At 36.6% G+C, this 12,838-nt stretch overlaps 1 protein-coding gene across 1 annotated transcript in view; it reads left to right on the forward strand.

Moving 5' to 3' along the window:
• C10H1orf94 (chromosome 10 C1orf94 homolog) overlaps window positions 1-12,838 on the forward strand; it is a 52,080-nt gene that overhangs the window by 19,474 nt on the left and 19,768 nt on the right. Inside the window, exon 2 of the mRNA XM_058195819.1 lies at window positions 5,946-6,613. Within this exon, the coding sequence (XP_058051802.1) occupies window positions 5,946-6,613 (668 nt within the window). The remainder of the gene's footprint in view (window positions 1-5,945; window positions 6,614-12,838) is intronic.

The following is a 12,838-nucleotide window of genomic DNA, read 5'->3' on the forward strand; positions in this document are numbered from 1 at the left end:
GATGACATTGGTTCCCACGAGATAGTAAGCTGTTGATGTCTGGTCTGACATTCCAGAACTCCCTCCTCCCTTCAAAGTGTGTTAAACTGAGAAATGGAGAAAATGGTTGTGACAGGCCCCATCCATTTCAAAGTTGACAAACTATACTTCTGAGTTCAAAACAATCATTTCTGGAGTCAATTACAATATGGTCAAATAATTAAAAACCCCAAATCATGAGAGCTTTAAACTATTAAAAGCTTTAGAAAGAGATATGCTTCCATTACACAGAGTTGGACTATTTGTCCATTTAACTCAAAATACTATTTGTTTGTACTTTCTATTATATCAAGCAGAGCTAGAACTCTCATCACCTGCTGGCTGACCTTTCCAACTCATCTCTGATTCTGCTGTAGAGCATCATGGGGCAGCCTCCAGGCTGAACTTGCCCCCCGAACCTCTTTTTTTTTTGTAGCTGATGGAAATTGCACTGTCAAAATCTGTTAACAAATGCTAAAAATAGACATATTATTTCCTGCCAATTTGGGGCAGGAAAGCCTGAACACCAAGCAAACTATTTGACAGGCCTTTTTAAAAAACACACTTCCAATCTCCGTTGCCTTCGACAAGACCTAAGTTTAACTCATAGAATCATCTATTGTAATGTCCTTCCTGTCAAAGACTACTTCAGCTTTAATTGCAATAATACAAGAGCAACCAATAGATTTAAACTCAACGTTAACCGCTTTAATCTAAATTGCAGAAAATATGACTTCTGTAACAGAATCATCAGTGCTTGGAATACTTTACCTGACTCTGTGGTCTCTTCCCATAATCCTAAAAACTTTAACCAAAAACTTTCTACTATTGACCTCACCCCATTCCTAAGAGGACCATAAGGGGTGTGCATAAGAGCACAAACATGCCTACCATTCCTGTCCTATTGTTTTTCTTTTCTTCTTCCTATATATATATATGCTTATACCTCCTAATATTTACTCATATATTTGTTTATATACTATATAATCTTTTTGTATGATGCTTATATATACTGTTGTGACAAAATAAATAAAAATAAATAAATAAATAAATAAATAAATTACCCCAAACCATATATAAAATAACCCATTCATGTAATGTCATCGTATCTTTTCCTCATTACTTAGTTTAGGCCATACAGAGAAAATCAAAGAAACTGCCTTTCCCAGCCAGGACAATCTGCCTGTCCCTTCTGTAAACACTTAATTCAAATGATTTGGTCTGCAAAATAATTATAAACATAACATGCAAGTTATCAGGATCAATCTCCACGGGGAGAATATTACAAGAAGAAAATTCTGCCATGCAAAAAATAAGAAAAGTTTTATAGTTGTCATCTGTTTCACTTCCAAAGTTGGAACACTCAGAAGTTTGAGATGAAGAACTTGCATCTTGGGAAAAATCCACAAGACAGTTATAATGATAAAGCAAGGGAAATTCACCTTGAACTCCATGAAGGAAGAACAGAATATAATGTCATTGCTCCTAATAAAAACAAACAGTCAAACATTGCAAGGAATATGGAGTCACTCACCTGTGTTGCTCTCTCCCCATGAAAAATTCACTACTGTGTTGTCTTGACATCAGCACACTGTGTTTTAGTGAAAATGAAGATATCATATATATACCTTTCATAAAACAGTAACCTGTAAAAGAGGAGAAGGCTACTTAGGTTGACATATAATAATCAAGACAAAATGAACTTTGGGTCCTGGCTGAGAGATAAAAGTTTTGCACCTATGCATGATTTGTTTATAGGCCTCTCTCTACAAAAGGTAAGGGAATAGCCAACCTAGGTATCTGAAGTTAAGCACCATGTCAGCAATTAACCTGGTTATAGACTTTAGATCTAGAGATAAAAGAAGTATCTGGGTTAGTTAAGAGCAACTGTGGTAATTTAGGGATGAAGCAGAACTTTTTTTTCTTTTAATGATAAGGCATGTATTCCAATGTGTACACTTTATAAAATATGGAAAAATAACAGAACAATTTGCTTGTCTCAGTTTGTAGAGTTATTTGAATGAAAATGAACAGAAAATCTGTTCAATTTACAAACTAATAAAGGCTGCTTTAATGACATAGTGGTGCCATAATTAGAGATAATGAAGTAATATGCAGTTTACTAAGAAATCTGGCATGATATTTATATATATAGATAAGTACTTATGCAATGGGTGCTATAATACCAGCTGTTCTGTCTTCAGAGCTTATAATAAAATAAGTAAAATTTTAACAAAAATTCTGCTGGTAATGGCAATTGACAGCGTATGATCAAGCTGGATTGGCATTTTGGGGCAAGTACTTGTTTGTGTTGCCAGATGGTAGCATTCTATAAATCCTTACTAAAACTTCCAGGTTTCTCAAAATGCTTACAACTAAAAGATTAATTACTGACCATGAACACTTGGTTAGCCCTTTTCTGTTGTGTTTGGCTCAGTTCATCTGCTAGAGCAATTCACTTGGTTTTATTCTCCAATGGCTCCACTTTCTGGATGTAATCTGAGCTGTACTGCCTGTGTTTGATATATGCCCAAGTAATAACTCGAATTTACAGTAAAGTAAATTCAGGGAAACAAATTTTTAAAAATGAAAATCCTTCACCACTTAACTCCAACAGAAAATTTGTCCAGAAGGTATCAGTTCAACTTCTAGAGTTAGCAATCAAGGTAGCAAATGAAGATAAATTATGGCTGTTTATCCTTTAATTCAGGGGTAGTCAACCTTTTTATACCTACCGCCCACTATTGTATCTCTGTTAGTAGTAAAAAAAATTAACCGCCCACTGGTTCCACAGTAATGTGCTGTGTATTGTCGTCTGCGCATGCCTCTTGTGCATCGTGGATTGGGTTTGTGCGGGGGGGGGGGGGAACTCTGCTTGTCTGTTACAGCTGGGTGGTGTGGTGGTGGGGAGATGCGCGAGCTATTCTGGGATGAGGCTCTTTTGTTTGCGGTCGCACTATAGCGCCATTTATTTTCACTTATGTAACGTGAACTAAACTTATGCGCAGGGAATACAATTTTATGAAAACCTAATGAAAATGTTTTTAAATAATGCTATGAAAATTTTTTAAAAAGTCAATTAAATTAAAAAAAAAAAAGGAAAGTGCTTCAGTATCGGACAAAACCCCTACCGCCCACCATGAAAGCTGGAACGCCCACTAGTGGGCGGTAGGGACCAGGTTGACTACCACTGGTTTAGGTGAAAAGTCTAGTGGGGATGGACTCTGATTTTTGGTGACTACAAAGCATGCTTGAATTGTTTCAAGTAATTTAGAAGAATTTTAGACTGTCTACTGGAGACCTCACTGCATTCCTAAGAGGTCTGTAAGGGGCGTGCATAAGCATACCAGCATGCCTGCCATCCCTGTCCTAATGTTTTCTTTTATTCGTATCCTTTTCATGTATTTATAATTATGTTTACACTTGTATCTGTCATAAAATACAAGCTTGACAAATAAATACAAATACAAATAAAAAAAAGTTAAGATACAGTAAAGGCATCTTGAACTTGAGTTTGACCGCTGGTGGCTTTATGGACATATCCAAGCAATGTTCTTAACAGCAATAGTTGACAACTGCCTACTTCCAGGATAATTTTTCAACTTCTAGCCTGCAGCCCTGGAATAATTTCCAGGTGCTCCCATCTTTCTCCCCCTATCTATGTTAGCCAGGTACAAGAAATGATTAGAAACCCCAGATGATGTCAAAGTACTGGTGATGATGGCTTGGAACTATGTTTCAACAGAAATTCCTCTTCTTTCTACAAGATTTACTGTATTTCAATGTAATTCAACAATTATTTCTCTTATTCCTCCGGTCATATCCAAAGTAGTAGACAGAAACATCCCCCCCCCTTTTTTTTACTAAGTCTTATTTAATTTTAATGAAAGTGAAACTAGTTTTCTCATTTCAAAGACCATTTCAGAGAAATTGATAAGCTTCTCACTTAATTGGTTGCAAAGTAGGATTATGAATGTCTTATCTTTCATGGAACAATATTTTGTCCAGTTATCTGCAGCCTCTTTGGCTTCTCACATTTGTATTAAATCTCAGAGGCAGAGTGAAGATGGAAGTGAATGTTTTTGACTAACTGTAATATTGCCACTGCTGAGGAGGTGCTTTCCTTGAACAATTATTGAATAATTTCTCCTTACACAATATAAATTTTGGGGAAAAAAACACACCTCAATTTATAATTTTTGAGGATTCAGAAAGTTTGTGTTCTGCTTTCCTTCTTAGTTATGGAATTCCAAATTCTTTAAGTTCTTCATATTCATTTTTGGACTCCAGGATATTGTCCCAACTGTTTCTGTATGAGACATTAAGTACCCATTCAGAAGTCATCAGCAAACACAGAATGAATATGTAAAATAAAGCATTTAGTCCTGTCTCCAGGCCACATCATTTAACTCGATTTCTAATCAGCTGAAATTTAATCTTTGCAACAAGAAGCCTTTTTTACCCATGCAAATTTTCAGTAGCTCCCAGCCTCTCTCAAGATTTCCATCAAACTTTAATTTTTTTAAACATGAATTAAGAGGGGGAAATGCCCAGCTGGGAGGCAGTACCTAGGCAACCATAGTTGTTGGAGAAAGCTAAGGAGGATTATTCTGGTAAGTACTTAGATGGGAGAATTCCAGAATGTTCCAGGGATGCAGACAACATTGAAGACAAACAATCCTAGGATTCCAGAAAAGATTGGGAAGATGAAAATCAATAGGTTTTCTTGTGATCTTAGAAAAATTTATGGATGTGTCCATGAAATCACCTTAACTAAAAGGTGATTTTACTCAGAGGAAAATGTATTGAATATATAACAGGATCTTATGATCCAGAGCGCAAGGAAAAAGAGAGATAATGCAGAGTAATTCCATTGCTCACACAGATACCATTTCCTACCACTCTGACGGAATTATTTTATTAATTTAGCCAGCTGACAATTTGACTGGGTTCTTTTAAGAAAACACTCTTAAGAAGATCAGTTACAAATCTCATCGCTTACATGCTGTGCTCAACCGAGTTGCTTATAATCTTGGCTAACAGGCTTTTTGGTGTTAAGCTGAGCATGTTCAGCATGAACTGAGGGAGATGGGTAGTTCAAACACCTGATAAATACATAAAGGTGTTTTATTTTGCAACACAATAGACTGGGCAAACCCTGTTCATTCAGAAACCAACTTAAATGTGCTGTGTGAAAAGATCCTCCATGAGTGACTTCAAGGATACTCCAGCAACAGGTGATACTAACTTTTTTTTACCTGTATGTCAAAACAACAATTTTGTTTTGGGGCTTCTGTACAGAATGCTACTGTAATACTATTGCTCAGCAAAGTCAATTCTCAAAAGAGATTTGCGTTGTTGTTCTGGTAGTGTGTTCTTTGTTTCATTTCTCCAACACTGGAAATTTTTAAGAAAATGTTGGATAGCCATTTGTCTGAAATGGTGTAGGGTTTCCTGCCTGGGCAGGGGGTTGGACTAGAAGACCTCCAAGGTCCCTTCCAACTCTGATATTATTATTATTATTATTATTATTATTATTATTATTATTATTATTATTATTATTATTATTATTATTATTATTTCTGTTTTTATCTTTATTTTTTTAAATTGTGGGAAGCTGCTTTATATCAAATCTGACCATTTGTCCACCCAACAATGGTCTTCACTCATTTCTTAGAAGATGCTATCCCCAGCAGCATCTGGAAATTCCCTAGGCTAAGATCTGATAGTTTTTGCATGAAAGCTGTGTACTTTGCTATCGAGCTACAGCCATTCCCTTATCTAATTTGTAACATGTCATTTATTTATTTATTGGTATGTTGCATTGTTTAAATTGAATTAGCAACTGAGTTCACACAGTGGAAAGATGAGGTGGAAGCGCTTAATAAATCAATTCTATATAAATGTGTTCTTTCTCTTTCGCATAGATCTTTGGAAACTAGCATTTGCAAAGATGAAATATCTCAGCTGGTTGAGCAAGAATATTTGAGCCTTACCCAAGAGAATGCAACAGAGATAGAAATGCAAAGATCTGAAGATGAGAAAGTGCCCCCCGTTGCTTCAGTTAAGGCCCCAAATATCAAGCAGCTACTCATGCTTTCTGATGGGGACCAGGCTTCAGATGAAAAGGATACAATGGAAAATGTCTATAGGGCACTCACTGGAAATAAAAGAGATGTGAAGTTGAAGTCGATTTGTGATGTCCAGTTGTCCACCAAGTCTACTGTCACAGGCATTTTACTCCCTGCAAAATTAATCCATAAGAATAACAAAAGCACAGAAAGTGGAAACAATACAATGGCTTCCAACACTCAAATTGCCAAGCTCTTGGCTCAGCTCCCACTCAAACGCGTTGAGGCTACCAAAACTCTGGACACTAAGTTGGTGACTGAAGAAACCAAGCTCATCAAGGATCTATTGCAAAACAATGTTTTTGGATCTGTGCCCCACAAAGACAGTATCACAAGGCCACCCGCAATTATGACAATAACAGAAAATCAAGGATCAGGTCAAAAGAAGCAACTCCCAGTGTTTGCCAAGATCTGCTCAAAAACTGAACCTGAACTTGTTGCTGATGGACTCTGTCAAAATCATGGTAAGAGCTCTGGACTAACTAATATTAAATTAAATAAGAACAGACCTAGAAAACATAAAATTTAATGTTGGGCTCAAACCCACCTTACAATTTCTCAAAATATTTCTTTCTCATAGGAAAAAACTTTTACTTTACTACATTAACGTCAAGAAGCATAAAAATTTCTAATTTCTCTCAATAGTTTGTATTTTAACTTTATTTTTGGAGGTAGCTGAGAGTTCACTTCCAGTGACTGGAAGAGGGCAAGTACCCAGAGAACATTTGAACATTTCTCTTTCCCTCCAACTATGCTTATCCATTTTCCCTCATAATAATAAATCCAGTGCATACCTGTAACCTACTTTTAGAATTAAAATGAAAGATTTTATGGGTTCCCACACCACAAGCCTTGCAAATTGTGCTCTGGTCTGAACGCAAACTTGGCACACAACTTTCTTTAAGAGAGGTTGCCTTTACAAAAATACTTAACTTTGTTAGTGAACTAATCAATAAATTACTAAAACAAGATAAAAACAAATGAAAGTTCAAAATATTTACGTTCAGCTGTTGTATAAATGCTGCTGCAAGGTTTGCAACCAACCTAATTTAGCATATTGTCCAGATAAGGGCAATCCATGAGCTTTAATGTGAATTTAACCAAGGTGTTTAAGTTCGGCCTAGGACAATAGAGCAGCCATCTTGGAACTTAACAGATAACAGATTAACAGTGTTGGAAAGGACCTTGTATTTTGGCTATCTGCTGATATTCTGCCTTAGTTATGTATCCTTTTTTCCATTTTTTGTACTTGTGCTTTTTGTCTTTCAATTTGTCAGAGAGATCTTTGTGCAGCCATGCTAGTTTCTTCTTGGATTTCTTGTTTTTCTTTTTCAGTGGTATTGTGCTGGTCTGGGCTTTTATGATGATATTTTTCAGAGTTTTCAAAGCTTTTTCAGTTGTTTTCCCCTTTAGGATTTTCATCCAAGGAATCTTTCCCAAGTTCTCATCTCTTTTAAAATCTAGGACTCTGGTATCATTATGTTCACTATTGCTTGTGTTTGTGTTAAGTTGAATTCTAATATGACATGGTCACTCTCACCCAAGGGTCCTGTGGTTTCAACTCCCTCTTACACATCTTCTCTTCTGTTTGTAAGAATTAAATCTAGTATGGCTGTCCCTCTAGTTCCTTTTGAACAACAAAGTTGTCAGCTAGGTTGGTCAGGAACCTATTCGATTTCTGCGGAATTAGCCTGCCAATTGATGTCAGGGTAATTGAACTCCCCAATTACTATTGTAGTGTGTTTCCTACATATATTTCCTACATATAAAATAGATGGCAAAAAGTACATCTATTTTTTTCTGCTTCGTTGGGTGGCCTGTAGTATGGCAATACCATTCATTTTTTCTTTTATATTAACCCATATGCATTCTAGGAGATTTTCATCTTTGGTTTCATGCATTTCTGTAGTGATCTTTTACATATAGTGCAACTCCACCTCCTCTTTTATAGGGTCTGGTTTTTTTAAACAGTTTGTATCCTTCTATCAGTATGTTCCAATCATGGGTTTCATCCAGGTGTGAAATGCTATCGGTTCAGGGTGGTTCACTGGAACCGGTAGTGAAAATGCTATTGGTTCGCCCTAACCGGTAGTAAAAAAATGCTTTAAAAAGTAAAAAAAAGTTCTGATGCACTGTGCAATGGTTGGAACATTTTTTGTTTTTTTTTTACTTTTTAAGCATTTTTTTTACTACCTATTGCCCAAACTGGTATTTTTGTGCAAAGTGTGATAGTTTGTTTTTGAGCTCTCTGTGAGGTTCCTGCTTGTTGAAGGGGCCATTTTGTGTGAAGTCCAGCTGCTTTTGCACTGTGTGTGAGTCAGTTGTGTAGCTTTTGTGTTATTTTTGTGTAAAGTGTGATAGTTGGTTTTCCTGGTCACATGGCCACCAAGCCATGCCCACCCAGTCACATGACCACCAAGCAATGTCCACCAAGCCACGCCCACAGAACCGGAAGGGAAAATTTTTGAATTTCGCCACTGGTTTCTTCCCATCAAGTTCTGCAAGTTTCATAGATAAAACTATGTTGTATCTACGGTCATGTGCTGATAGTTCAAGTTCACCCTGTTTGTTCCCCAAATTTTGTGCATTTGTGTATAGGCACTTGAGGTCTTTATGTCTGACTCTGGGTATGCTTCCTATGTCTCCTATTTGGTATTTGAGTTTGTCTTCTTTCCCATCCCTCCTTACCTCATTATTTGACTTGTTTTCTAGGGGTTTTTGCTTGGAATTAAGTCTTGGAGATTGGTCATCCTCCTCATTCAGAGACTTGAACTACTGGAGACAGGCAGGAATGCTTATTGCAAAAGTCTTCCCACTAAATGGCCTGGTGTTAATGTTAATTATGGAAGGCTAAAATAGGAGAAGCACGTAAGGCAAATCCACCACCGCTGAGATTTCATCTCTTTTCTTCTTTTTTTTCTTGAAGTCACCAGTGTGGGGACTACTAAATTCTCTTATGCAGAGGAATCAAATTTGGCATGTAGGAGTCCTCAAATTGTAATTGCCAGTTAAAAATACTGAGTGCCTTAACCGCCAGAAAGCAGCTACCCATCACTGAAGGTGGTACTGAATGTATTAATTTTCATTTCTCTCAATACTGTCCCTCAGCATTGGGAGGACTGATAAGCAGAAGAAATAATGCAGCTCAACTCCAACTGCTAACATTCATTGAATGCAGATTAATGATCAAATTGAAGGCTTCCCTTCAATGTGATGATTCACTTCAGGGGTCTTGCATGGAGGAGGTGGCAGACTTCAAGATGGCAGCCATAGCAATGCAATTGAAGCCCCGCCCCTTTTAAATTCAGGTTATGGTACATATAAAAGATGCACTTTATTGCTCTCTCTCTTTTTTTGGTATAAATTCTTATTTTTATTTAAAACAGTTTGAAATACAGATATAAAAAAAAAGGAAAAAGAAAAAATACAAAGGCAAAAAAAGAATAGACAAGATTACACAGAAAAAAATGTGCATTAAAAAACCATACAACATAATTTTTTCCCCCTAGTTGGATACTTATAAATTTCTACAACACTGTTTACCCAACCCAGTTGACTGGACAGCTGTGTAATATAGAATTCTTGCCAAGTGTGATTGGACACACAAGAAATTTGTCTCCGGTGCATAAGCTCTCAGTGTACATACAAGCAATAAATGATAAATCATGATAATAATCATTGTAAAAATACACTCATCATAAATCATAAGATACAACACTTAGTGATAGTCATAGGAAACTAAGCAATCAACACAAATCATACTAGGATAGTAAATAAAACAATATAAATCGTAAGATACAGGCAACAAAGTATCCAAAGATAGGTAATAGGAAAAATGAGAATATATATGTGTGTTTGTGTATATGTATATAAACATAGGTAAAACCTACAGCAAAATTAAACTTCAAACCTCTCTGTTAACAATCCATTATTGTATTTCACTTGCAAAAAGTCCACAGTGGCTTCTACTCTACCATAAGCCACCGCAATCATTGTCTAACATGCCCTTATTTCTGCAAACCACCTGGAGTCGCTCTGAGTTGGGCGGCCATGTAAATTTTCTAAATATATAAACAAATAGGCTTAGGGGTTTCAACCACATTGTTATGATTGCCATCTTGATATCTGTGACACTCCTCTCTGTGGACACTTATCTCGTCAAATCCAGTTTGGAAAATCAGCCTGATAAGCCAAAAAAACAAAACAAAAAAACACCTTTTGAATCAAATCTCTAAACCGAATTTTTGCCCTGCTGAACAATCTACTAAAGGGCGGTTGAATTACCACTTTATCTGTACAGCCAAATAAGGATATGGATAATTGGAAAGGAAGACATGCTAACTGATACACATTCCTGGTGTCTCTGACCAAAAAAAAATGACAGTAAAAAATTACAAAGCAATGTTTTTAGGCTTCTGTGCATATGAAATTATTTGTTTTCCCATATTAGAAAAACTGGATTTTCAGTTGCAATACCTTTCTCACAAACTGTTTTTAATTTTATGTATTCATTAATTAAATTTTTAGGCCACCCTTTTCCCCTACACGGTTACTCTGGGTAGCTTACCAGTAATAAAACAAATAAAAAAATAATTAAAACATTAAAACTACACAGAATAAAATCTTCTGAAAATGTTTCTTTTCAAGAACACATGCCAGTGATAATATAGAATAACTGATAATGTACTTTTCAAATTTCACCTTAGAAATATATACTATGTTATGTGGTCTACAGAACTGGGGATTGTACATTTGAAGACATTCCCAAGACACTCCAAAACCCGGACAATATATGATTTTAAGACTATGCCTTCTGGATGGAGGACATGAGGAAAAGAAAGAGGACATGTCCTCCTTTTGCTGGGCATTTTATACCCCTAATCGGCTCCCCAAAATGTCTCCTTTTGGGCGATTCTTCAGCCATCTCCTCAGGCCATAAAATTTAATTAAAGTATTCCATAGTTTGGGAATATTTTTGTCTTCCAGCAAGCAATCCATCTGCTGGAAGATTAAAAGCAACTTCCAAGAAAGAATGTATTTAGAGAACACAGACTGTTCCCCTCAGAAATAAGAGAAAGCAAGATGTTTGAACAAAGATGGCAGAGAAATTTTCCCACCTTTTGTTGTTGTTGTTGTTGTTGTTGTTGTTATAGCCTTAGCACAAGAGGTGCAGTTTGGTACTTGATACTGTTTACTTTTTTCAACCCAGGAACAAAAGTGTCTCCTATTTAAAAAATGGATAGTATTGATCCATTGTAGAAGTTGTTTGGAAAAACAATCTCTAGCATACAGTAGAGTCCTGCTTATAGCTATGTAAATGATACTATATCTCCACAGGCATAGCTCATGTAATTTTTATTTTCATAGAATTTCAGAGCCTGGCCAAGAACTTTTTGAATGACATCTCTTGAAAGATCATGAGGGCTTTAAAAAAAAAGAATTTATATAACATAAGTCTTTTCCAGAACTGGTTTTCCAGAACAACAGAGTTGGAAGGGACCTTGGAGGCCTTCTAGTCCAACCCCCTGCCCAGGCAGGAAACCCTACACCATCTCAGTCAGATGGTTATCCAACATTTTCTTAAAAATTTCCAGTGTTGAAGCATTCACAACTTCTGCAGGCAAGTTGTTCTAACTGTCAGGAAATTACTCCTTAGTTCTAAGTTGCTTCTTTCTTTGATCAGTTTCCACCCATTGCTTCTTGTTCTACCCTCAGGTGCTTTGGAGAACAGCCCGACTCCCTCTTCTTTGTGGCAACCCCTGAGATATTGGAACACAGCTATCATGTCTCCCCTAGTCCTTCTTTTTATTAAACTAGACATACCCAGTTCCTGCAACCGTTCTTCATATGTTTTAGCCTCCAGTCCCCTAATCATCTTTGTTGCTCTTCTCTGCACTCTTTCTAGAGTCTCAACATCTTTTTTACATTGTGGCGACCAAAACTGGATGCAATATTCCAAGTGTGGCCTTACCAAGGCATTATAAAGTGGTACTAACACTTCATGTGATCTTGATTCTATCCCTCTGTTTATGCAGCCCAGAACTGTGTTGGCTTTTTTAGCAGCTGCTGCACACTGCTGGCTCATATCTAAATGGTTATCCACTAGGACTCCAAGATCCCTCTCACAGGTACTACTATTGAGCAAGGTACCACATATATGGTACCGGTGCATTTTGTTTTTTTGGCCTAAATGTAGAACCTTACTTTTTTCACTGTTGAATTTCATTTTGTTAGATAGCGCCCAATGTTCAGGTCTGTCAAGATCTTTCTGTAACTTGAGCCTATCTTCTGGAGTGTTGGCTATTCCTGCCAGCTTGGTGTCAAATGTATTTGTTCTTCAAATAACTACACGCAGTAATGTAACTTTGCCATTTTTTTCCTTGGCTACATTTTATATTTGGGGAGATTTTACAAGAATAATTAAAAACTCAAAAGCCAAGGAGAAATTTTTTCTATTCCATGATTTGGAAGGGAAAGACTTGACCTGCCACCTGTCCATTCCATATGGGACAATTTAAAATTGAGATTTTAGGAACAATTTGAACTTGATTCTCCAAACTAGACAACAAAGTTGGTCAACTGAGTGATTGTTTTATTTTCTTTGAGAAATCCAAGTTCGTTGTGGATATCAGAATATTAAGCTTTACCAACTTGATACACCTACTGTTTTTTCTGATGCTTCTTTTGGA

Source organism: Ahaetulla prasina, chromosome 10 (assembly GCF_028640845.1).
Source record: "Ahaetulla prasina isolate Xishuangbanna chromosome 10, ASM2864084v1, whole genome shotgun sequence".
Lineage (NCBI taxonomy): Eukaryota > Metazoa > Chordata > Lepidosauria > Squamata > Colubridae > Ahaetulla > Ahaetulla prasina.